General features: G+C 46.1%; 1 protein-coding gene across 5 annotated transcripts in view; it reads left to right on the top strand.

The window, feature by feature from the left end:
* MCPH1 (microcephalin 1) overlaps nt 1–22,421 on the top strand; it is a 312,577-nt gene that overhangs the window by 219,153 nt on the left and 71,003 nt on the right. For all 5 annotated transcript variants that reach the window (XR_012513049.1, XR_012513048.1, XR_012513046.1 and 2 more), the window contains 1 exon segment: nt 11,796–12,033. Coding sequence is in view for 1 of the 5 variants with exons in the window: in NM_001279990.1 (NP_001266919.1) it covers nt 11,796–12,033 (238 nt within the window). In the remaining 4 variants the exon portion in view is untranslated.

Genomic DNA, 22,421 nt, shown 5'->3' with positions numbered 1-22,421 from the left:
TGTGTGGGGCCACGTTGGCGCTGAGCCCTCTCCTCTTCTACAAGAGCTGGGATGGGGACAGAAGATGGATTGGAAAACATAAGCCACCTTGATTTTAGACAAAGAAACTCTAAGCTACCGTCAGGTGTCTTCATTCGTAACATGTAATTTTGTTTTAACCTGTTCAAGCCATGTTGTTGGCTACCGATTAGAATATCCTTTTGTAACGTACCTGAAATCTCACTTCTTGTCCCAACCATTCCGGAGTCTGGTGTCAACTCTCATTACGTGCTGCTCTTTCAAGGCTTTCTAGTTCGACTCTTAGTGAAAACCATAATCTTCCTCCCGTCTGTTTTCTTTCTGCAGTGACAAAACTGCCCAGAGAAAGGAAAAAGAACAGCATCTACCTTCTTTCTTTTTAGCTTGCTGGTTTAAGACTTTCTTCCCCCCATGATGAAAAACTAATCAGTCTGCTTAGAAAGTACAGACCCCTAAGCCCACTTCCAAGAGAAGGGCAGATTTCCAAGTCTGTTATCTCTACTTTCCCAGAGCCCGGGGGTCTCCCAGGCCAGAAGTTGACAGAACTGTCTTCATACACTCCTGAGACAACTTCATGCCAATTCCTTAAAACTAAGAACATAGACATTGATATTTCTTACCAAAAAAAAAAAAAAAAAAAAACCCTTGCTTGCTGTTTTGAAAAGTATTTTCTTTGGAGGCCAAGGTGGGCAGATCACCTGAGGTCCAGAGTTCAAGACCAGCCTGACCAACATGGTGAAACCCCATCTTAAAAAAAAAAAAGAAGAAAAGTGTTTCACTGTCAGTGTTTCATATTACAAAACTGAAACTTGGAACTGCAGATTTAGCAGAAAATGAATCCATGCTCTTGTGGCTTTGCTTGTCACCTCTGCTCAGATGCCTCCCAGACCCCTCTCCAGCTGCAAGCTGCACACAGAACTGTTCCTCTAAAAGAAAACAAACTTCTGTTTTTCCTCCTACCGATACTGCTACTGCTATTATTACACACACATACACCCAGAGAGAGAGCAAACACTTCTGACACCAAATGTACAGGGTTTCTTCACACCAAACAATTCTGCAGTTCACTGCAGACACCAGCTGAGTGTCCTGCAATTCAATTCTGATACCCCTTGCCTGGAGTGAGGCGGTGAAGGAGTCAGCCTCACAGGCCTGCCCCCCTCCCCATGCCAATTGCAGGTCCTGGGTCTCCCTTCTAACTGGCCAGCAGTAAATCGGGGTTTCCCACGACCCCCTCCTGGAATTTGTAACTTGCTAGAGCAGCTCACAAAACTCAGAGAAACACTTAACATTGACCAGTTCATCACAAGCAGTATTATGAAAGGATGTGAATGAACAGCCAAAGAAGAGATGCACGGGCCCAGGGCCAGGGAGCGGGACACACGGAGCTTCCGTGCCCTCTCGGGGGCGTCACCTCCTGCACCAAGGTGTGTTCAACCCCAGAGCTCCCGAATCCTTTAACATGAGGATGTTTAAGGAGCTTCATTACATAGGCAGGATTGATGAAATCACTGGCCATTGATTGAACCCGTCCTTGGGGGTTGAGGGGGCTGAAAGTTCCAACCCTCCAAAGATCTGGTGAGTTCCTCCGGCCTCCAGGAGCCCACCTCACTCAGGTAGGGTTGGAAAGGGCTTAGGACACTCTTCTGCCTACATCCCTCAGGGAATTCCAAGGGTTTTAGGGGCTCAGTGCTAGGAACCCAGGGCAGAAACCAAATACATATTTCTTGTTATAGCATAGTGTCACCCCCTCACTCTGCCTAATTGGGTAACTAGCTGCTCCATCAGATTCCGCCTATTTAAGCTAAGCCCCCATTCCCCATGGCCAACCTTCTCTCCTTCCCAGCCAGCCCACTTCCTGGGCCTGATAACTCTTCTGGCCCCTGGCTAGAGAGCTGTTCTGAGGCTTTCATCCTCCTCCACCCATGCTCTTCAACATCAGTGCCTGCCCCGCTCAATGCATGTCCTCATCCCTGCAGCCTCCACCCTAGTCTTCCTGACCCCCACTGCATCCGGCACCACTGATTGCAGACCTGCTCCGGCTCTCTCTGCCCAGCTGGCTGGCATGCCTCTGTTCTGACCTCCCTGCCTGGCCTGCTCTCCTGAGCACTTCCTCCACTCACGTCACCACCTCCCCTGCCTTTGCTCTCTCTGCTTTCCATGTCCTGCTCCTTCTCCCAGCTGGTGGTGCCTCTGAGAAGCAGACTGAGAACCACCTGTGATCCACAGTTTTGTGGTCATGGTGGGAGCAAAGGCTGAGGGTGTGAGTTTAGTGGCTGTGTGCCACCCTTTCAAGAAGTTTTGCTACAAAAAGATGCAGAGGGAGTGAAGAGGGAAGGGGTTTGTAGGATGGGAGAAATAGCAAAATAGCAGCGTGTGTGTGTGTGTGTGTGTGTGTGTGTGTGTGTGTGTGTGTGTGTGTGACTGTCTTTAGCCAAAACATGACAATCAAGACAGAAGGAAGAACTGGTGGAGCACGTCCTTGAGTAGGTGAGAGGGACGGGGTTGGCCTGGTGGGGGATCGGCCTTCCATATGGGGCTTCCTTTCCGGCAGCCTGGGGTTCTGGGGAAGCAAGGCCTGCAGTGGGTGCCAGGTGCCAGGTGCCAGGTGCCAGGGCGTGGGAGACATCTCTGTTCTTTCTCTGTCCTCAGTGGGGAGCCATGGCTGAGCGTGAGAAAGGGCTTGCAGGCTGGAGGCCAGGCAGGTGGGAATGGGCAGCGAGGAGGGGAGAATGAGCCAGGTAGAAACAGTGGGTAGAAACATGGAGGGCCACCCAGCCAACGATCGGGGCACTGGCACAGCAGCTGGACCACCTGGGCGCTGCCTGTACAGAGAAGGTCAGCAGCTGAATTTAATCCAGGTGGAGGTTTGACTGAGTCCAACGTGGAGAGAAGGGCCAGGGAGTCACCGGGGGTGGTGGGTTGTGTGCTGGTTTAGGGCCTAGGACATGGAGGGGTGAAGGCAGGAGGCAATCGCGTCCACTGCGCAGGGGCCCAGGGCTGCTGACGGGGTGGGAGGTGGCAGCTGCAGAGGAAGCTGGAGAGAGAAGCCCAAGGGACTGGGGGGCAAGGGGGCTGGAAGGGGGACCTGTGGATGTCCTGAGACTTGTAGGAAGTGGGGCAGGATCAGCGATGGAGACAGAGTCATCAGGGCTGAGAGGAAGGACAGACACCATGAAGTGAAGTGGGAGGCACCATCTGGCAGCAAGGGTTTGGAGCTGTTTGTGGAGGGCCGGGGAACAAGAGGCTTTGAGGTGGCAGCCAGGAGCAGGGACGGTTCTGATTGCAAACACAGAGGGTTTGATGCAGAGTTTCAAAGGCCTTCATGTATTCCCTGTCTGCAGACCTGTTCTATTCTCATGGGATTGAGGTGATTATCAGAAGAGTTAGTGGTGTGCTCCGTTCCTACTTCTCTGGTTTTTCTAAGGTCCAGGGACTGCAGGCATTGTTTGTCCTTCTTCGTGATGCCAAGGACCAGTTAATTCTGACTCTGATGGACTCACTGCAGCCATTGAGTAACTCTACACTGAGAATTATTTCCTAAAAATGTTTTGTTTTTCCAAATGGTGGGCTCTGGGTCTGCCTTCACCTCTCTTGTGGTGATCAGCTCTTGGATCTGTTTTCTGAGATGATGTGCAGAGCCAGGGATTTCACCAAAGCTTGGCCACGTGGAGAGGACCCGATGGAGAAGCACCAGCTGCCTGCCCTGCCTCCTTGATTGCTTTCTGCTGCCAGGCTGGCACCTCCACCCCTTACCCTCACCTCCTTGAGAGGAAAGCCAGCTTATCAAATCTTATCACAGCTGCATGCTGCCTCCGAAAAAGCCTTCCTTCTCGCCCTCTCTTGTCCCTCCCTGTGTGGAGGCAGGCCCCTTGTCCAGTGCCCATGTGGCTTCGTGGCTGGTCTTCTAAGTCATCAGAGGAGATCAGCAAACATGCACGTCCATTGGCCAAGGCCCAATCTGCAGACAGCCTCATGAAAAGTTAACCTGACTTGTCTTTGTAGTTCGGTGCCTCTATCTGCCTCTCTGTTGTTATTGATCCTGGGGGAAAGAGATGGATTACTTATTGGAAACCTCAAAACCTCGACAGCTGAGCTTTCCTACAAATGCCTGTGTGGCTCCTGGGGCATCTTAGTGTTCACCTCCCCCTTTGCACACAGGAAGCCAGTCAGATTACTGGATTCCTGGTGAGTTTGACTTCTCATTCTGTCTTCAATCTCCCTCCCTTCTTCAACTCCATACCCCACCCTACTTCATTCCTTTTTTTTGAGTCTTCCTGTTTCTGATCTCAACCCCTCTGTCTGTCTGCACAGTGAGCCTCCTAACACACAGATCCCCCACAGCCTCATCTGCTCGGGTTTCTGAGGCCCCCAGTAGCCACCCACACACCACATAATCACGAGCAGTCTGGTCCACACCTCCTCACTCGGCATGCATGTAAATGTTTTAGCAAGTTAGCCCTTGCGATTACTGCCTGGCCGCCCCTCGCCCCTCACTCCCAGTGTCCCTGAGCTGCGTTCACCCATGCCGTGGGCTTTCAGACACCCAGAAGCAGGACCCGAGGGGCTCCTATGTGCTTTCCTTCAGGGACCGTCCTTCTGCTCACAACTCCATGTCACATGGCACCATCATGAACTTCTCCTTAAATGCCCCAAGCCCACTTAGACTCTCATTTTCCTGTCCATGAAATGTCCATAACTTCTGGGACGTCCTGAAGAAGCAGACTATGTCCCTCTATTTCAGTATCCTCAGAACTTAGCCTGATACTCACGTGAATGAATTCACAGTGAAATGAGTTCACTAATCACGCAACAAACCAATGTGCAGGTACTTCTGCAGGGAGAGACTTCTGCACTGATTCTTGGCTCAGCCCTGAGTTGGGGGTAGCGGGCAGGTGCTGGGAAGAGGATTTTGTTTCTTAGGAAGCATCAGAAGGCCTTGCCAGGATCCAAGAAAAAAAATGGAAAGTAGACCAATGTGAGGGTTAAAAGAAAAAATTGTATCTTTTAAACGTATGTACACCATACAACTGACTTATTTAGTTTATGGTTCTATGAGTTTTAACACACATAGAGATTAACTACTAATTATAAGGATTGTAGGGAACTGGAAAAAAAACAAGGCATGCATCAAGGAATGATATCGCATATTTGGGGGACAGAGAACAGGCTTGATGAGGTCAGAGTCTATTTAAAAGAGACAGTGGGCATTGCAATTGGAGAGGAAGGTGGGGCGGCAGGGTTTTAGAGGACCCCCGAGTGCTGGGCTACAGGATTCCATAAAGTTTTTAATGAGGTTGGCCGCATTGTGGATTCAGAAATATTTATTTAATGCCTTGAGGAGAGTGTGGGTAGATTGTGCTGATGATTGCATAACTGACTACGCTTAAAACCACTGAGTTGCGCCAAAAGCTTCCGTTACTAAGCGCTTTACCAGTTAGGAAGGTTTTCATGTATTCCATGCTTTAAATCTAAGGTGCCTTGACTGTAAGGCCCACCAGTGTTTCCTAGAGCACTCTGAGGAGAAGGCTGTGAATGAGAACTAGATCCTGTAAGATGCGTTAAAAGAACAAATTTTATCTTTTAAACGTATGTACACCGTACAACTGTATCGTTGTTGAGATGGGAACGTGCATCTTAAAACTGTCAGAGAGCCAAGGAGTGACTTTAAAGGGTGCGCTCTACCTGGAGGGAAAAGCAAATGTACTAACTGACATCTGTCACCCTGGGCTGGAGTAAATGAACCATCAGCCTCCCTTGGGGTTTCACTTCTTGGTCATGGATAAATAGCCGGGATTCCTTGAAGCTAGAAGCCTGGGGAAATTCTGTTCTGCTTAGCTTTGTCAACAACACAGTCTGCCTTAACTGACTTGTAGGTAATAGATTGGGAGGGGCTGAGCTCAAACCCATTAAATCAGATGAAGGCACAAATGCAAGCACAGGAAAGCGTTTTAAAGCAAAGCTAATGTCCCTTCAGCCTTAACTGACAGATTTTCCTAGCAGTCCTCATCCTCCACAACCCAGGGCTGCTAAGAGGAACTCATGGCAGAAAAAGGTCTCTGGCTTCTCCCACTGCCTCCTCAACTTATATGTAGACATCAATGTGTATCCATGGGTATGAAATGATCACTTTATGTCACCATTAGCAGAGGAAAGCAGGAACTCTTCCAGACCCCACCCAAAATTCTCTCTGACTACTGAGCAGTCCCGTTTATCTTGGAGGCCACTTAACCCTGGAGCAGTCCATCAACTCCGATTAATCCCCTTTTCTTTCATGATTTCCTTTAAAGAGACGTCTTGGGTTCTGCAGGGGAACATTTGTGCTTCATTGAAAAAGTCCATCAGGTCTGCTCACGGCCTACCAGCTTATCTGCTTGCAGCCTTCATTGCTTGGGAGCTGTTTTCCAACTTCGTAAGTGGTAAAGAGCTGCTGGCAGTGCGAACCACCTATCTTTGGACAGGAAATGAATTCTGTCTGGTAGAGGGGACGCTACCTTGTAGGAAAGCCAGCTTTTTTATTCCTAATCTAGAAATCTGTTCTTCAGATTCCCCTTTGAACCAGTTATAGCATCTGAGTTAAGTATAATGAATACATTGTGTTTATTTTTTACCTGTATGAAAGTTACGTATGCTTTTTAAAAAGTAGATGAACCTCAGAGGTACCTCAGAGATACTCAGAGATACTTAGAGACACCTCAGAGGTATGTCAATGAGAATTGAGGTGACAACAAAAATGAAATAGCGCACCACCACCCAGCCATGGCTCCCCGACTCATGCCTGACACCCTCTGCATGCCCTGCATGCATTCCTGTTTGTGGAGTGTGTGCATGTGTGCATATGTGAGTGTGTGTAAAGGTTTCAAGTGAAAGAATTGTTGGTTTTTGCTGGCATGGGGGGTTGTTTTGTTTTGAGACAGGGTCTTGCTCTGTCACCCAGGCTGGAGTGCAGTCTCACAATCACAGTTCACTGCAGCCTCAACCTCTCAGGCCTAAGTGATCCTCCCACCTCAGCCTCCTGAGTAGCGGGAACTATAAGCATAAGCCACCATGCTGGCCAATTTTTCATTCATTCATTCATTCATTCATTCGAGACGGGGTTTCGCTATGTTTATCAGGCTGGTCTCAAACTCCTGGGCTTAAGAAATACAACTGCCTTAGCCTCCCAAAGTGCTAGGATTACAGGTGTTAGCCACTTTGCCCAGCTGAAGTTAGAGTTTAGAGTACATTGCTATAAACTGCAATTGCAAACGGGATTGAAAAATTAATGAAAATACTCAACAGCAAACTGACTTTAGAATTTGTGCCTTTGAGGCTTTTCAGCTTGCTCTCCAGGTAACACATAGGCTCCCTGTTGCGAGCCAGTGGAGACACAGTTAGAACACTGCCTGCAGCGTCTGGCGCTCCTGTCAAGCTTTGGTAATGTTTGCAGCCTTGTAATTCACAAATAACTTTTAAGAAGGTACCAGTGTTAGGGAAATGGTGCTTGGCTGGATAGGAAAGTTGACTAGGTGAGATCAGAATTCGGAAGGCAATGTCACAGCACACAGTAGCAAAGCAGTTTTATGACCTGTGCCTTCAAAGGTAGAGTGGTCAGTCTGCAAGGGTAAGGTTATGTTAGTAATTGTGTTTTTAGATGATTTCATTAGTCGCCAAGTACCTGTGGTATTGTTGGAGTGCAGGGGTGCCCTCAGCTCCCCTGAGAGGACGTTTCTCTAAATTTCTTGGTTTCCTGCTCTCTCAAGAAGGAGAGGGGGGACCAGGTGCGCTCACAAAGTAAATATTGAACCCCAAACAGAGTTTTTGCAGAAAAGTGATTTTATATAGGTAGAGAAAGAGAAAAAAGAGGAGAAGAAGAGAGAGAACTTCCACATGAGAGAGTGTGTGGAAGGGGATCCAAACTTGGAGTCCAAAGGAGTGTGGACAAAGGGTACTTCTAACCTGGGAGGAACCCCCGGCTTCTCTAAGACCCCTGGCCAATGAAAGGAGTTCCTTAGAACTTCTGCTGGAGTGATCAGCTTTTGACCCTTTCTCGTGCCTGTGACAATTAAAACAGAGACCGTTAAATCTCCCGGATGGAGAGAGATGGGAGGGGGGCATGGCGCTGGGAAGTTCTTGCCCTTAAACCTCCTCCCCTACGTGGACCCGGAAAAAGAACACCTTTCCTCAGCATGCGAGTTCCAGGGGCTGAGATGATGAGTAATAACAGCTTCTGTCTCCCGTGCTGGGGACGTTTCTCATTCCTGAAACCTTCCCTTGCTGGAGTGTGCTTAACCAAAGCTCAGTGATGAGCAGCATCACGTCCTATTGTATTGTCATGGAATAAAACTATAGTGTGTATGGCAATGAGTTCCTGGGACAGGCATGTCCTTATAGACATAGGGGAGTATATTTGCAGGATAAATTCCCTAACTAGACCTTGACTCAGCTTCCCCAGAAATTGTTACTTATGTTTGGAAAGTCATTGCACATACAGTCTCAATGGTTTTGAGTGAGGAATAAGATCTTTGTAATCCTTTGTCTCCTCTGATTTCAAGCTGAATAAAAAGAAGCCTTTTAATTTGTAGACTTTTGTATTGTGTGCTTGATACTGAGGCTAGGGTCCCTGTCTTTTTTTTTTTTTTTTTTTTTGAAATGAAGTCTCACTCTGTTGCCAGGCTGGAGTGCAATGGTGCGATCTCATCTCACTGCAACCTCTGCCTCCCAGGTTCAAGTGATTCTCCTGCCTAAGCCTCCTGAGTATTTAGGATTACAGGTGTATGCCATCATGCCTGGCTAAGTTTTGTATTTTTAGTAGAGATGGAGTTTCACCATGTTGGCCAGGCTGGTCTCGAACTCCTGACCTCTTGATCCACCCGCTTCAGCCTCCCAAAGTGCTAGGACTACAGGTGTGAGCCACTGCTCCCTGTCTTAATCACCATTCCATCCCCAGCACCTAGCACTTGCCCAGCAGACAATAAGTGTGCAATGAATGTGACCAAAAGAAGAGCGAAGAATCAAAGAAACTAGCTACTGAAGTCACATCCTAAACAGTCAAGAGGTTGAACTTCCTTTTCTACTGCATTAGAAAAAGGCTTATTTATGGTGTATCCATATAGTAAGATAGAGATTTGATCTCATTTTTGGTTAAGAGCAACCGTATCATAAATGTGTGTGTGTGTGGTGTGTGTGCATTTTACAGAATTTTTAAAAATACATGGAAGGCTGTTCACAGTGGTAAACTCTGGAAAATGGTAGGAGAGGCAGGGGCAAGAACTGATCAATTATTTATCATCTCAGTGATGAATAGGATATCCAAAAATGGTGGATTATTTAAAATTATTATTATATTGGGATACTTTGGGCTTCTAGAAACAAAAACCTAACAGAAAAGTCACTTAAAGAATTTAGGATTTTTTTTCTGACATAAAAACAATAAAAAAAAAAAAAGGGATGATTTCAGTTTGGTCCATCAGGGACTTAGAAGTGTTTTTAAGAATCCGAGGCTTTCTGCCTTCCCACCGGGCCATCTTCAGCAGGTCCCAGGGCCTCTGGGACTTCGCATTAGACGTGACCGTGTCCAGCAAAGAAGAGAAGCATTTCTGCTTATGCCTCTGTTTATAACAGTGAGGAAAAACTCCCCAGAATTTCACCAGCGATTTATTCCAGGTGGCATTGGCCAGGATTGGGGCCAGCTGTGCCGAGCTTGGTTAGCATCATCATTTACAAGGGAAATGCAATCATCATGATTAGCTTGGACCAATCCTGGGACTTCTCCTTGGGCTTGAACACATGGCCAGGCGGAGGATGGTGCCCCCCGAAAAAGTGTGTGTTCTGCCAACAAGGAAGACACAGACAACAGTGTCTAACAGGAAAAGCCTCTTTTTACTTTACACCCTTCCGTATTGCTTCAACAGTCAAATACTTTATTTTATTTTATTTTTTGAGACAGAGTCCCGCTCTGTTGCCCAGGCTGGAGTGCAGTGGTGCCATCTCTGCTCACTGCAAGCTCTACCTGCCAGATTGAAGTGATTCTCCTGCCTTAGCCTCCCAAGTAACTGGGATTGCAGGTGCTCACCACTATGCCCAGTTCGTTTTTGTATTTTTAGTGGAGACGGGGTTTCACCATGTTGGCCAGGCTGATCTCAAACTCCTGACCTCAGGTGATCTGCCTGCCTTGGCCTCCCAAAGTGCTGGGATTACAGGCGTGAGCCACCATGCCCGTCCTAGTCAAATACTTTCACAACTTTTTGAATGTGTGTGTCCTACTTTAAGATAGAAGATATTCTTTCTTGAACCCGTTTCCATGCAGCTTGGCCCCATGATGTGTGACTCACCATTTGCCAAAGCAAATCCCTTGTCTTGCATCAGCTCAGTCTCTTTGTCTGAAAATTAAATCAATAGCCCTTTCCACCGCCTATCTCCCAGGACAGGTTACTAAAAATACGAAATCACCATCCAGGTAGAATCACCATTTGCCCCTGCTGCCACTGCCACTGTCACCTGCAAGTCCCATGAAGGCTGCTGAGGCTCGATGTTAATTGTGCAGCAAAATTAAACGCAGGGGAAGAGAAAAACCGAATTCCATGAACATATTTAAGTGTGTTGGCTCGCCTCCATTGATGTTGGAGCTATATTTTCAAAAGAAGTAGAATCTTCTTTTGTTAAATATCCCAGTAGTAGGAAAACCTAGCAGAAGAACAGTTAACTCTTGCTCTGATTTTGTGAGTGATGTGGGCTGTGGAACTTACTCTTTGCTGCTCTTCCCCCGGCCCCCACCCTACCCCTGCCTCTGGGGTGAGCCTTGTCAGCTGCCCCTGACTGAGAAGACCCTGTCCTCACCCCAACCCAGGTTATACTCCTCTGAGAAGACCCCTTCATCCCTTCCCCCACATACATCCCCTCAAATCTCTAGTCTGCCTGAGCCATTGATTTCAGGTATTGTAGGAAAAATAAGCAAGGAAAATATGCAAAACAAAACACTGATGGCATATAATGCACAGCATCTCTCAGAGAGTGTTTACACTGAGAAAGAAGTCTTTACCAGCCTGAAGTGAGGAAAATGTGTGTTCAGAGTAACTGGGCCTTCCTGCAGTCCTCTGGATCAGCCAGATGACCACACACTGCCAGCACAAGAAACAGAGTGGTTTCACATCTCTGGTTCTGAAATGTTTCCCAACAACTCGTTGAAACAACATGGAGACTCCTCTCTCCCCAAACCCAGTGTGTTTTGGGAATGGCTCTAGGAATTCTGCTTTGTGCGTTGCCTCACTCTCCCTTTCCCCGCCCAAACCTTGGTGTTGGAATTACAGCAATTCTTAGAGTCTATAGAAGTCCTGTTCTGCCAGGAGCCTTGAGCACACTGGACTGAATGGTGCTCTTCCTGCACACCCCAGCATTTGCAGTGCGTTAGAACCTTGCCGTCACTTGCACGTGTCGCCATGTTACTTTAATGGGAGTTCAGACTAGATACGGCTCTTCTCTGCTCACGGTTGCTTTTCAATATATTGTTTGAGGATTTATAAGAATTCAAAGGCCTATACCTTTTCTCTTTTTTTCCTTTTGTGCTAATAAGTTTGTTTCTTGGGAGTTTTACTTATGGCTACTTCAGAAAATGTCAGTTTTGTGCCGTTAATGTCATCATCATCTTTGGGTTCTCGGATTTGAAATTCACAGGAGCATGGGAGTCTTATATTCAGTCCATCCTTTTGCTAAAAAAGGAAGGAAACTTCAGCGGTTCCCTGACGCTGTGGAGACCGGAGTGGTTCCACCTCTGTAATTCTCTCTCTGTCCGCCCACAGCTGTGCCGAAGCGATCGCCACTTGTCTGCAGAGCCGTACCGTGGAACCCTCTTCGCTGACCAGCCGGTGATGTTTGTCTCGCCTGCCAGCAGACCCCCGACGGCCAGTCTCTGTGGACTGGTCCACCTGTGCGGAGGCCGGGTCAGCCAAGTCCCCCACCGGGCTAGCATCATCATCGGACCCTACAGTGGAAAGAGGAAAGCAGCCGTCAAATACCTGTCGGAGAAATGGATCTTAGGTAAGAGTCTAGGCGCAGAGACACTGTTTTGTGGTCCTCGTCTATGGACAGGTTTCCAGGGAGAGCAGCGTCATGCTCATACCCGCTTCCACGCCGTCGGGGCATCTGGATTGATGTCTCAGCCTCCAGCATCTGCCCTGGCAGTGGCTCGTGATCACCTTCGGTATTCCCGCTCCTTGCTGTCAGCTGAAGTACAGTTCACAGGGAAACGGGAAATCTAACTGGGCTTCCCCGCTTGACCTCCCTGGCTTGTGTGAAAAACCCCGTCCACCCAAAACCACCCCGAGCCACCCCTGTGGGCACAGGCTCCCCGGGCACTCCCCTTAGACCCTCCCTCCCCAATGCCTCCTTGTCCTGCTTCGAGAGTCCCTGGCCGCGCCCGGCATTAGGGCCCAAGCCCCTGTCCCTGTCATCCCCACTCCCAGGCACATCCCGTGATCACTCCGTCTGCTCATGTGCTCAAAGGGCGTTAAAGAAGTAAGAGGACACCATCCTTGATTTCACAAAGTGAGCAGAGCGTGACTGTCACATCCCACCCTGGCACTCATGGAGTTGTGCCAAGCACTGTGTGTGATTCTGGGGAGGAAGAGCTGGTAGGAGCTGAGCGGTGACCGGAGGAGGCTGGACCCCCACCCTGTGCTAACATAGGGCTCTGTGAGACTTGTAGCCGCTCCCTGGAGAAGAGGGTTAAGGAAGAGTGTGAAGCCAGGATGGCCTGGGGAAGGCAGAGGAGGCAGGGGCAGCATCTGCGCTAGGACTTAACCACCCTGCAGAGTCAGGTGTGGCAGGGCAATCCTAGGGCTCCACTGTGGGGAAACCCCACATCCTCCTCCACGGGGCTGTGATAGACACGTTCATTTGCTTGGGCTGCCATTGCAGAGTACTACGCCTGGGAGGCTTCCACAACACGCATTGTCTCTCAGTTCTGGAGACTGGAAGCCTAAGACAGGCAGCATTAGTTTTCCCTGAGGCTTCTCTCCTGGGATTGCAGACAGCTGCCTTCTTCCAGTGACCTCACGTGGCCTTTCCTCTGTGCACACACATCCCTGGTGTCTCTGTGTGTATCCATGGTTTTTTCTACTCTAAGGATAACAGTCAGATTGTTAGGGCTTGCCCAATGGCGTAGTTTTATTTGTTTTTATTTTTTTGAGACAGTGTCTCACTCCGTCACCCATGCTAGAGTGCAGTAGCATGATCACAGCTCAATGCAGCCTCAACCTCTCTGGCTTAAGTGATTCTCCTGCTTCAGGCTCCCAAGTAGCTGGAACTACAGGTACACATCACCACGCCCCTCTAATTTTTGTTTTTTGTAGAGTTGGGGTCTCCCTGTGTTGCCCAGGACAGTCTCAAACTCTGGGGCTTAAGTGAGCCTCCTGCTTTGACTTCCCAAAGTGCTGGGATTACAGGTGCGAGCCACTGCACCTGGCCCCAGTGGCATGTTTTAAACTTGTCTTTTTCAAGGCCCTGTCTCCAAATACAGTCTCATTCTGAGTTACTGAGGATTAAGACATCAACATAAGAATTTTGGGCAGACACAATTGAGCCCATCACAATGAATCACTCCAGTTTCAGCCCCTGGGGCCAAGATCCTTACCTGGCTTCAGAGGTATATTCTCTCTCTCTCTCTCTCTCTCTCTCTCTCTCTCTCTATCATTCTCTCATTCTTTTTCTCTCTCTTTGCTTCCATCTCTTTCAATGTTTCTTAATCAGTCTCCCTTCTTAGTACTTCCCCTTGTCTCTAAATCCTAAACTTCTGGCTTTTCTCAACTCTTGCTAAACATTATCCCTTAACAGACAAGTAGATGCTGTGTTTGTCCAAGTTACATTTATTTGTAACTACAGATATTTTACAAATATCTTTTACATGATTGATGGTCATCCTTTCATGTATTTTTAAAGCATGGCAATCGAAAGTAATTTTTTATTCTCTGGTACAGAGTAATTCATCTTTTGCCTGGAAACTAAATTAAAAACAAAAAAACAAAACAAAACAAAACAAAAAAAACCCTATGATCTTAGCCACAGTCCAAAAGCTAAGAGGCTGTTCACTCTTTTCTAAATTCCAAGAATATAACCTTCAGAACATCCTATGTTCGGAAACAGAGGGTTTTTTTTTTGTATTTTGGAAAAGTGTATTATCAGAATACCACCGACTGTGGAACAGAACGGCCTGAAAGCGTGTCTGGTCCAGCTGAGGGTACTATGCACACGATCAATATCCACAGTCCCTATCAGCAGCTGGTCTTTTTGGAGTTCAGAAGGGCTGTGCCATGCAGGGCCTGAGCCTGCCTTTGCACTTGTGTTTCCAGGTTGGGTGGCTCTGACAGCCCCTTCCTGTGGCTCCTGCATCCTTGTGCAGAGTCACATTTGCCTGGCAGCTTCTCACTTCCTCCGGCTGTTCTGCTCTTTGGCTCTCCCGCCCAAGGGTTTTCAGGAGGTGAATGTCTAGCTGCTTAATCCCGAGGCTTCGTTCCTGCAAAGCCCTTCAGAGTTCTCTGACTTCCAGGGCTAGACCACTGTAACTCTGTCCTGTTTCTGATTTCTCACCAATTATGCCATCTGCGTGTGCCCTTGGTCACATCTGGATGTGATGTGTGCTGCAGCCCTCACCCATATGACAGGGGTCCCCTCACTCTCCGGCCACTGGCCCCTGGAGTACCGGACCTCTCCAGTGTACCGAGACTCTCCAGCCCACACTCTGGGATGTAAGATCACATAGTTTTCAAATATTTATTGACTTCTATTTTTCTCTTTGTGAACTGAATTTCAATCCAGTAGCTGCAGCTATATGGAAATATAGGAGGATTTAGTTATCTGTCAGTACACACACGCGTAAACCTACAGAAAACAGCCCAGGGCGTTGCATTTCCTGCCTCATCCAGGTCCAGGATGGCTGCTTGCTTATTCTCTGACCAGAAGCAAATCACATACTTTTTATTTATTATTATTATTATTATTATTTTGAGAAGAAGTCTCACTCTGTCACCCAGACTGGAGTGCAGTGTTGAGATCTCTGCTCACTGCATCCTCCACCTCCTGGGTTCAAGCGATTCTCCTGCCTCAGCCTCCCCAGTAGCTGGGATTATAGGCGCCCACCACCATGCCCAGGTAATTTTTGTATTTTTAGTAGAGATGAGGTTTTACCATGTTGACCAGGATGCTCTAAAACTCCCAACCTCAAATGACCCTCCTGCCTTGACTCCCCGGAGTGCTGGGATTACAGGCATGAGCCACTGTGCCTAGCCTAAATCTCCTATTTTCTGTGGAACACATTTACTTATTTATGAAACAGAGTCATAACCTCCACCTTGCTTACCCCACGTGACAGTGAAGGGAGATAACGCAGACAGTGAGAATGCCCCATGGCGGACGTAGGCTTGCTAGTTAAGTATGGCAGAGTGACAGTGTCCATGGATGTGTCCTAGTCTTCCCTGACCCTTTGTCAAAGCAGCATGGTATATTTTGGAGACTTTTTTTCCTCCCATTAACTTCCATTATAATAACAAACGCTTCTCTGGACAATATTTCATTCTCAAAATGTTGCAATATTGAAAAAAATTAGAGGAATATATATCAAACCATTTTGAAGCACTAAATCAAAAGAAAAAGTTATTTTGTTTAATTAATTAAATTATGAAAAGACAGTACTCAAAATGTGTCGATTAAATTAAACTGGAATATCAACTGCTGTGCAAGGTAGGGTCCCCGGGCATCTAAAAGTAACTTGAGCGGGGCATGGTGGCCCATGCCTATTATCCCAGCTACGTGGGAGCTTGGCTTAAGCCCAGAAGTTCAAGGCCACAGTGAGCTATGATCTCACTGCTGAACTCCAGCCTGGGCAACAGAGCAAGACCCCATCTCTAAAAAGAAAAAAAAAATTCATTTTTCAGCACCTTCCTATCGTTTCTAGATCTTATAGCCTTATTTTGCAGATGTCATAAAGTCACAGGGGATGGAGAAGGGGGAGTTTTTTGTTTTCGTTTTTTTAGCCATTAGGAACCTCTCTGAGAAGTTCCTTTTCTTTTCCTTTCTTTATCATTATTATTATTATTTTTATTATTATTCAGCCAGAGGAGGTGGGCACTGAAACCACAGCTGTTTCCCTGGGACTGCAGCATCCTAGCGCCACAGTCTAGCTGCAAGCCTTCTGTCCCTGCACGGTCTGCATCTCAAGGCCAACAACTCCATGTCTACAAACATAAACATTGTTAGTGATTATTTTACTTGTAAGAATTTCTTCTGACCTCAGCTCTGAGGTGACCCCCTCCACTTGCCTGCCACCCCAGCTGCCCCACATTGCTGGCATTGAACAGAAAGTGGAGGTGCGAAGTCACCGAACAGGGCTCCGCATAGGAACTGTCAGCCCCGCCTCACTCACTTGCTCCGTGGAGAATTGCATCCCCGCCGCGTTGCCAAATAACGGGGTTATCGGAATGGTCATGATTACGTTCCCTGTTAGTTCCCCAGAGTCTTTTTTCCCTGAAACTGCACTGTACTTGGGCCAAGATTTTTGATGAGTCATTCAACCAGAAGGAGAAATGGGGTTGGTTTTATTATTATTATTATTTTGTTTGTTTTTGAGAGAGTACACACTTGTGAGTGGTTGAATATGGATAAAGATAAACAGGAAAACAAAAATCTAATTCCCAGACCTAGAAAATGTTACCTTTAATTGACATCGGTAATACATATTATATCTGAAAGCATTCGCTAATGAGTTCATTTCCCCCAACACTCCATGAAATATAATTCCCATTTTACACATCACGAAAGGAAGACCCTAGGGCCTGAAGGAACTGGGCTGGAGTGAGCATGTCAAGCCCGTGGATGGAGCTCTGAGCCCCGTGCGGTCCTCGAGGGTCTGTGACATTTGCGCTGTGGGCAGCTCGGTGCGCACTTCCATCCGTGCTGCTGTTATCACCAAGGGCTGGCTTGGCCTTTCTCATCGGCATATTTCCACTCTCAGCCGCCCTTTTATTGTCTGGGTTCTGTTCAAGTGATAAGACATACATTTATGCTATTGTGGGAACATAATGTAATATTCTCAACAGCATTGCCAAAAAAAAAAAAAAAAAAAAAAAAAAAAATTTTATCCTCCGCATGATTTTCTTATAACTTACAAAGAAAATATGGTTTGAACATGTCGCCTTGTCGATGTTTTCAGGAAAAAGATCCCTGATAGCACGTGGGCCTTCTCACGCTGGTCTGGCTCATTTATCATTTCTTCTAATGACTGACCAGAAAAACGCATGACACTCACATGGGGCCATTCTAGAGGTCTCAGGCCTGCAGGCTTCCTAATTTGATAGATGCATGAAGCTTGATCAGAGTCACTGAAGTCCATATTTCCATTGTCTAGATTAGGAACCAGTCACATAGAGAGGAGGCCTTCTGCAGAAGCTGTGACAGTGGCAGAGAGGAGAGTGGGACAGGGAGTTCTGCCCCTTCCAGCCCTGCTTCTCCCGAGATGGCCTTATTTTATTTTATTTTATTTTGTTTTGTTTTATTTTATTTTGAGACAGAATTTCATTCTTGTTGCCCAGTCTGGAATGCAATGGCATGCTCTTGGCTCACTGCAACCTCCACCTCCCGGGTTCAAGCGATTCACCTGTCTCAGCCTCCTGAGTAGCTGGGATTACAGGCACATGCCACCACACCTGGCTGTATTTTTAGTAGAGACGGAGTTTTTCCGTGTTGGTCAGGCTGGTCTTGAACTCCCAGCCTCAGGTGATCCACCCGCCTCAGCCTCCCAAACTGCTGGGATTACAGGCGTGAGCCACCACACCCAGCCAACAGCCTCATTTTAGAATTCCAAGACACAATTGAGACAATATTTTTCCTTTGAATTGTTCTCAAATCAGGTGAAATCTACCAGGCTATAAATGAATGAGAAGTAAAACTGGTGGAATTTGGTAATGTCAACATCTGATATGTTTAGGCTTTTAAAAATATGTATATCACCCAGGCACTGTGGCTCATGCCTGGGTGATGTACATATTTTAGCACTTTCAGCACATTAGGAGGCCGAGGCGGGTGGGTCATTTGAACCCACAAGTTCGAGTCCAGTCTGGGCAACGTGGTGAAATCTCATCTGTACAGAAAAATACAATAATTAGTGGGCATGGTGGTGCAAGTCTGTAGTTCCAGCTACATGGGAGGCTAAGGTGAGAGGATCAGGGAGGTCGGTGCCACAGCGAGCTGTGATCACGCCATTGCACTTCAGCCTGTGCAACAGTGAGACCCTGTCTCAAAAAAAAAATAAGTAAATAAAAATTTATATATATATATATATATATATATATATATATATATGTAAACATTAGTGAGTTTTTAAAAAATGAACTGTAGCTTTGGAAAGTTTTGCTCAGAAAATGAATGTCTAAGCACTCCCTTTCTTGTGTTCATTGGTCAAACTAATGATCCTAGAGAGTTACCTTTGAAATTTCCTAACCTGGTGGGTCCCCTTCATTAGACTTGTGCCAACAGAACTCAACTCACTGAATGTGAATTGTATCAGAGATGTAAAGGTTTAAAAGCCTATTAAAAGCAGAGAGGAAAAAAAAAAACCTCCTAGAACACAGGAGTCAGCTGCCTATTCAATTCAGAATAAGAAATATTGTAAACAAGGCAACATTTTATATCCATTAGAAATGTGGTGGTTGGTTTGAGAAGTGAAACCAGCCATTTACATGCCACTCTAAGCATTTTGGTTGTGGCGGGAAACTTTGAAGACTATTTTGCTGTACACGTTCACAAAGTCCCCTGCAAACACTCCCCTGCTTAGGGAATGCTCAAGAGTGTAACAACTGCCTTGCAGCTCTGAGGATCAGAAACTTCAAAGCTCACCCTCCTAATGGGAAGTTGCCCTTGGTTTTAGGCTATCTTTGCTTATGGACCGACTTAACGCTTTGGGTTATGACGGTAGGAGAGATTTTCTCGTGTCTTTGAGAATGCTGGACTTGCTTTCCTATTCGTTGTTGCATATTAGGCAGTCAGTGCTGAATGAACCTAAATTGACAGGGCTCATGTTATGGGCTGAATTTTGTCTCCCTAGGATTCATAGGTGGAAGCCTTCCCCATCCTTAGAACAGGACTGTATCTGGAGCTAGGGCCTTTGAAGACATAAATAAGGTAACATGAGGTCGTAAGGGCAAGGCCCTAGTCCAATATAACTGGAGTCCTTACATGAAGAGGAAGAGGCCAGGTGCAGTGGCTCACGCCTGTAATTCCAGCATTTTAGGAGGCCGAGGCTGGCAGACCAATTGAGTTCAGGAATTCAGGACCAGGCTGTCCAACATGGTGAAACCCCATCTCTACTAAAAATACAAAATTAGCTGGGCATGGTGGTGGGTACCTGCAATTCCAGCCACTTGGGAGGCTGAGGCAGGAGAATCCCTTGAACGCAGGAGGCAGAGGTTGCAGTGAGCCATGATCCTGCCACTGCACTCCAGCCTGTGGGACAGAGTAAAACTCCATCTTAAAAAATAAGAAAATGAAACAGCAAAGATAGGTGTACACAGAGAAGAGTCCAAGTGAGGACACAGGGAGAAGGTAGCCCTCTCTTAGGAAGCCTCAGAAGAAAGTAACCCCTGTGACACCTTGGTCTTCCTGCCTTCCAGAACTGCGAGAGAAAATACATCTATATAATATATATATATATATATGTCTGCTGTTTAAGCCACCCACCCTGTGGCATTTTGTTATGGTAGCCCGAGCAAACTAGTTCAGCTGAAAATGAATTGTAAGATCACCTGTGGAAATCTGCTTTTAGACAGCAGGAAACTCAGGGCCTCTGAATTTCTAAGCCAGAGTCATGCAATGAATTATCGACAGACCCAGAACGCCAGCCCCAGCTCCTGATTTTCAGTTCAGAATCTTCCTTGGTAATAAGCAGGATCTTATGCTGGGCCCAGTGAGTGGAAAACTCTTTTCACTTACACAGCCACTAACTATCATGGTTCCCAGACTGCATCCCACAGAACCTGGTGTTCCACAAGCAGGAGTGAGACAGGGGGCCCCACCTTGAGGTAAAGTAACAATCAACTTTCCCAGTTTGCAGCAAGGGAAAAAAGTATTGGATGAAATGGTCTCATTTCATTTTTAAATCAATTTTTCTCAAATGTTGGTGCTTGAAAATAAGTGGATAGCAGTAAAGTAATCCCAAAGAATGGAGGAGGAAAGAGAGAAAAAAGACAATACCAAATGTTGGCAACATGGCCACAGTGCAAACAAGAGGCTCAGCGGTAGCAAAAAACTGAGTTCTTTGGGGGCAAAATCTTATAAATAGCAAAAACCCTAACGATGTTGAAAAAGAAAGGAAGATAGAGGGCTCCATGAGAAATACTAAGAATGAAATTGGAGCTATACGCAGCTGTAGTACGGATATTTTAAAATCATGAGAGAGCCTGATGAACAATTTAATACCAATACATTTGAAAACAGGTAAGATGGATAATTTTTGAGAAAAATGTTACCAAAATTGATTCAAGACATAGAAAATCGAAACAAGTTTAAGCCTTAAAAAAATTAAATAGGTAAAATATGTGCATCAGCTGGGTGCAGCGGCTCACACCTGTAATCCTAGCACTTTGGGAGGCTGAAGCCGGCGGTTTACTTGAGGTCAGGAATTAGAGACCACCCTGACCAACATGGCAAAACCCTGTTTCTACTCACAATACAAAATTAGCCAGACACTGTGATATATGCCTGTGATCCCAGCTACTTGGGAGGCTGAGGCAGAAGAACAGCTTGAACCCAGGAGGCAGAGAGTGCAGTGAGCCGAGATTGTGCCATTGCACTCCAGCCTTGGCAACAAGAGCAAAACTGTCTCAAAGAAAAAAAAAAAGTATATCAATTATGTGTCAACAAAAAAAAAAAGAAAAAAAAATTTTTTAAAGTCAAATAGGCAATCAAAAGTATTCCTCTCACCAACCACTAAAAAGGCACCTGCACAGGGGAATGGGAGGAAAATGGCAGAAACTCTCCACTCTCATCCACCACAGAAACCACTAAAACCAGGCAGAAGCTGGCTGAAGCAATGTTGCAGGTGCTCTGAACAACCACCAAGTGCATACAGCATCCAGGCCAACGCCTGATAGACCATCAAGTTTGCAGGCAAGTTCTGTGGCATGTGGTGGCAACGCATCTCCCAGTTCCCTTTCTTAAGCTGCAGGGAGCAGACCAGACATTATTGGTTCTAGCCTGGCTAGGTCATACCTGAAGGACTGATCCTCATCCCTGTCTCACAGAACATGCAAGACGGGCAAGAAAAGAGGTGGGCATGGCTCATGCAAGTCACAAGAGAGGCAATTAAGTAAAAATTGATAAATGGACTACGTCCAAATTAAAGACTTGAGTGCATCAAAGGATACAGTCAACAGAGTGAAAAGAAATCTATGGAATAGGAGAAAATATTTGCAAATAATAGGGTTTAATCTTCAGAATATATAAAGAACTCCTGTAACTCAACAACAAAAAACCAAATGAGCAAATAACTTGAACGTTTCTTCAAAAAAGATGATATAAATGTCCAACAGGCACATGAAAAGATGATCAACATTGGTAAGCATTAGGAAAATGCAAATCAAAACCACAATGAGATAGCACCTTAGCACCTCATACCCATTATGATGGCTACTATTAAAAAACAAAACAAGAAACAAAACAGAAAATAACAGGTGTTGGTAAAGATGTGGAAAATTGGAACCCTTGTGTCCTCTTGTAGTGTGGAGAAGGTAAGATATTGTAGTCACATTGGAAAACAGTGTGGCAGTTCATCAAAAAATGAAAAATGGAATTACCATATGATCCAACAATTCCTTTTCAAAAAAATGGAAAGCAGGATCTCAAAAGACTACTTGTACATCCACATTTATAGCAGCATTGTTCACATTAGCCAAAAGGCAGAAGACCAAGTGTTCAACAGTGGATGCATAATAAACAAAATGTGGTCTGTCCATACAATGGAATATTATTCAGCCTTGAAAAGGAAGGTGATTCTGATACATGCAACAGCATGGATGAACTTTGAAAACATGTTAAATGAAATAAGCCAGAAACAAAAGGACAAATATCCTATGACTACACTTACAAGAGGAACTTAGAATAGACAAAGTCACAGAGACAAAGTGTAGTTGAGTGACCAAGGATGGAGTAGGCAAAAAGGGAGTGGAGAATTATTGTTTAATGGCTACAAAGATTCAGTTTTGGACACTGAGAACATTCTAGAAATTGATAATCATAGTAATAACAGCTGCTCAGCATTGTGAATGTACTTCATGCCAGTGAAGGGGACACTTAAAAATAGCTAATATGGTAAATTTTATGTTATGCCTATCAAACTTTTAAAGACACCCTCCACAGATAGTTTAGTAGTAAGTTTTACCAAA

This window comes from Saimiri boliviensis, chromosome 13, assembly GCF_048565385.1.
Source record: "Saimiri boliviensis isolate mSaiBol1 chromosome 13, mSaiBol1.pri, whole genome shotgun sequence".
Taxonomy (NCBI): Eukaryota; Metazoa; Chordata; class Mammalia; order Primates; family Cebidae; genus Saimiri; species Saimiri boliviensis.
This window is presented reverse-complemented; position numbering and strand designations above follow the sequence as displayed.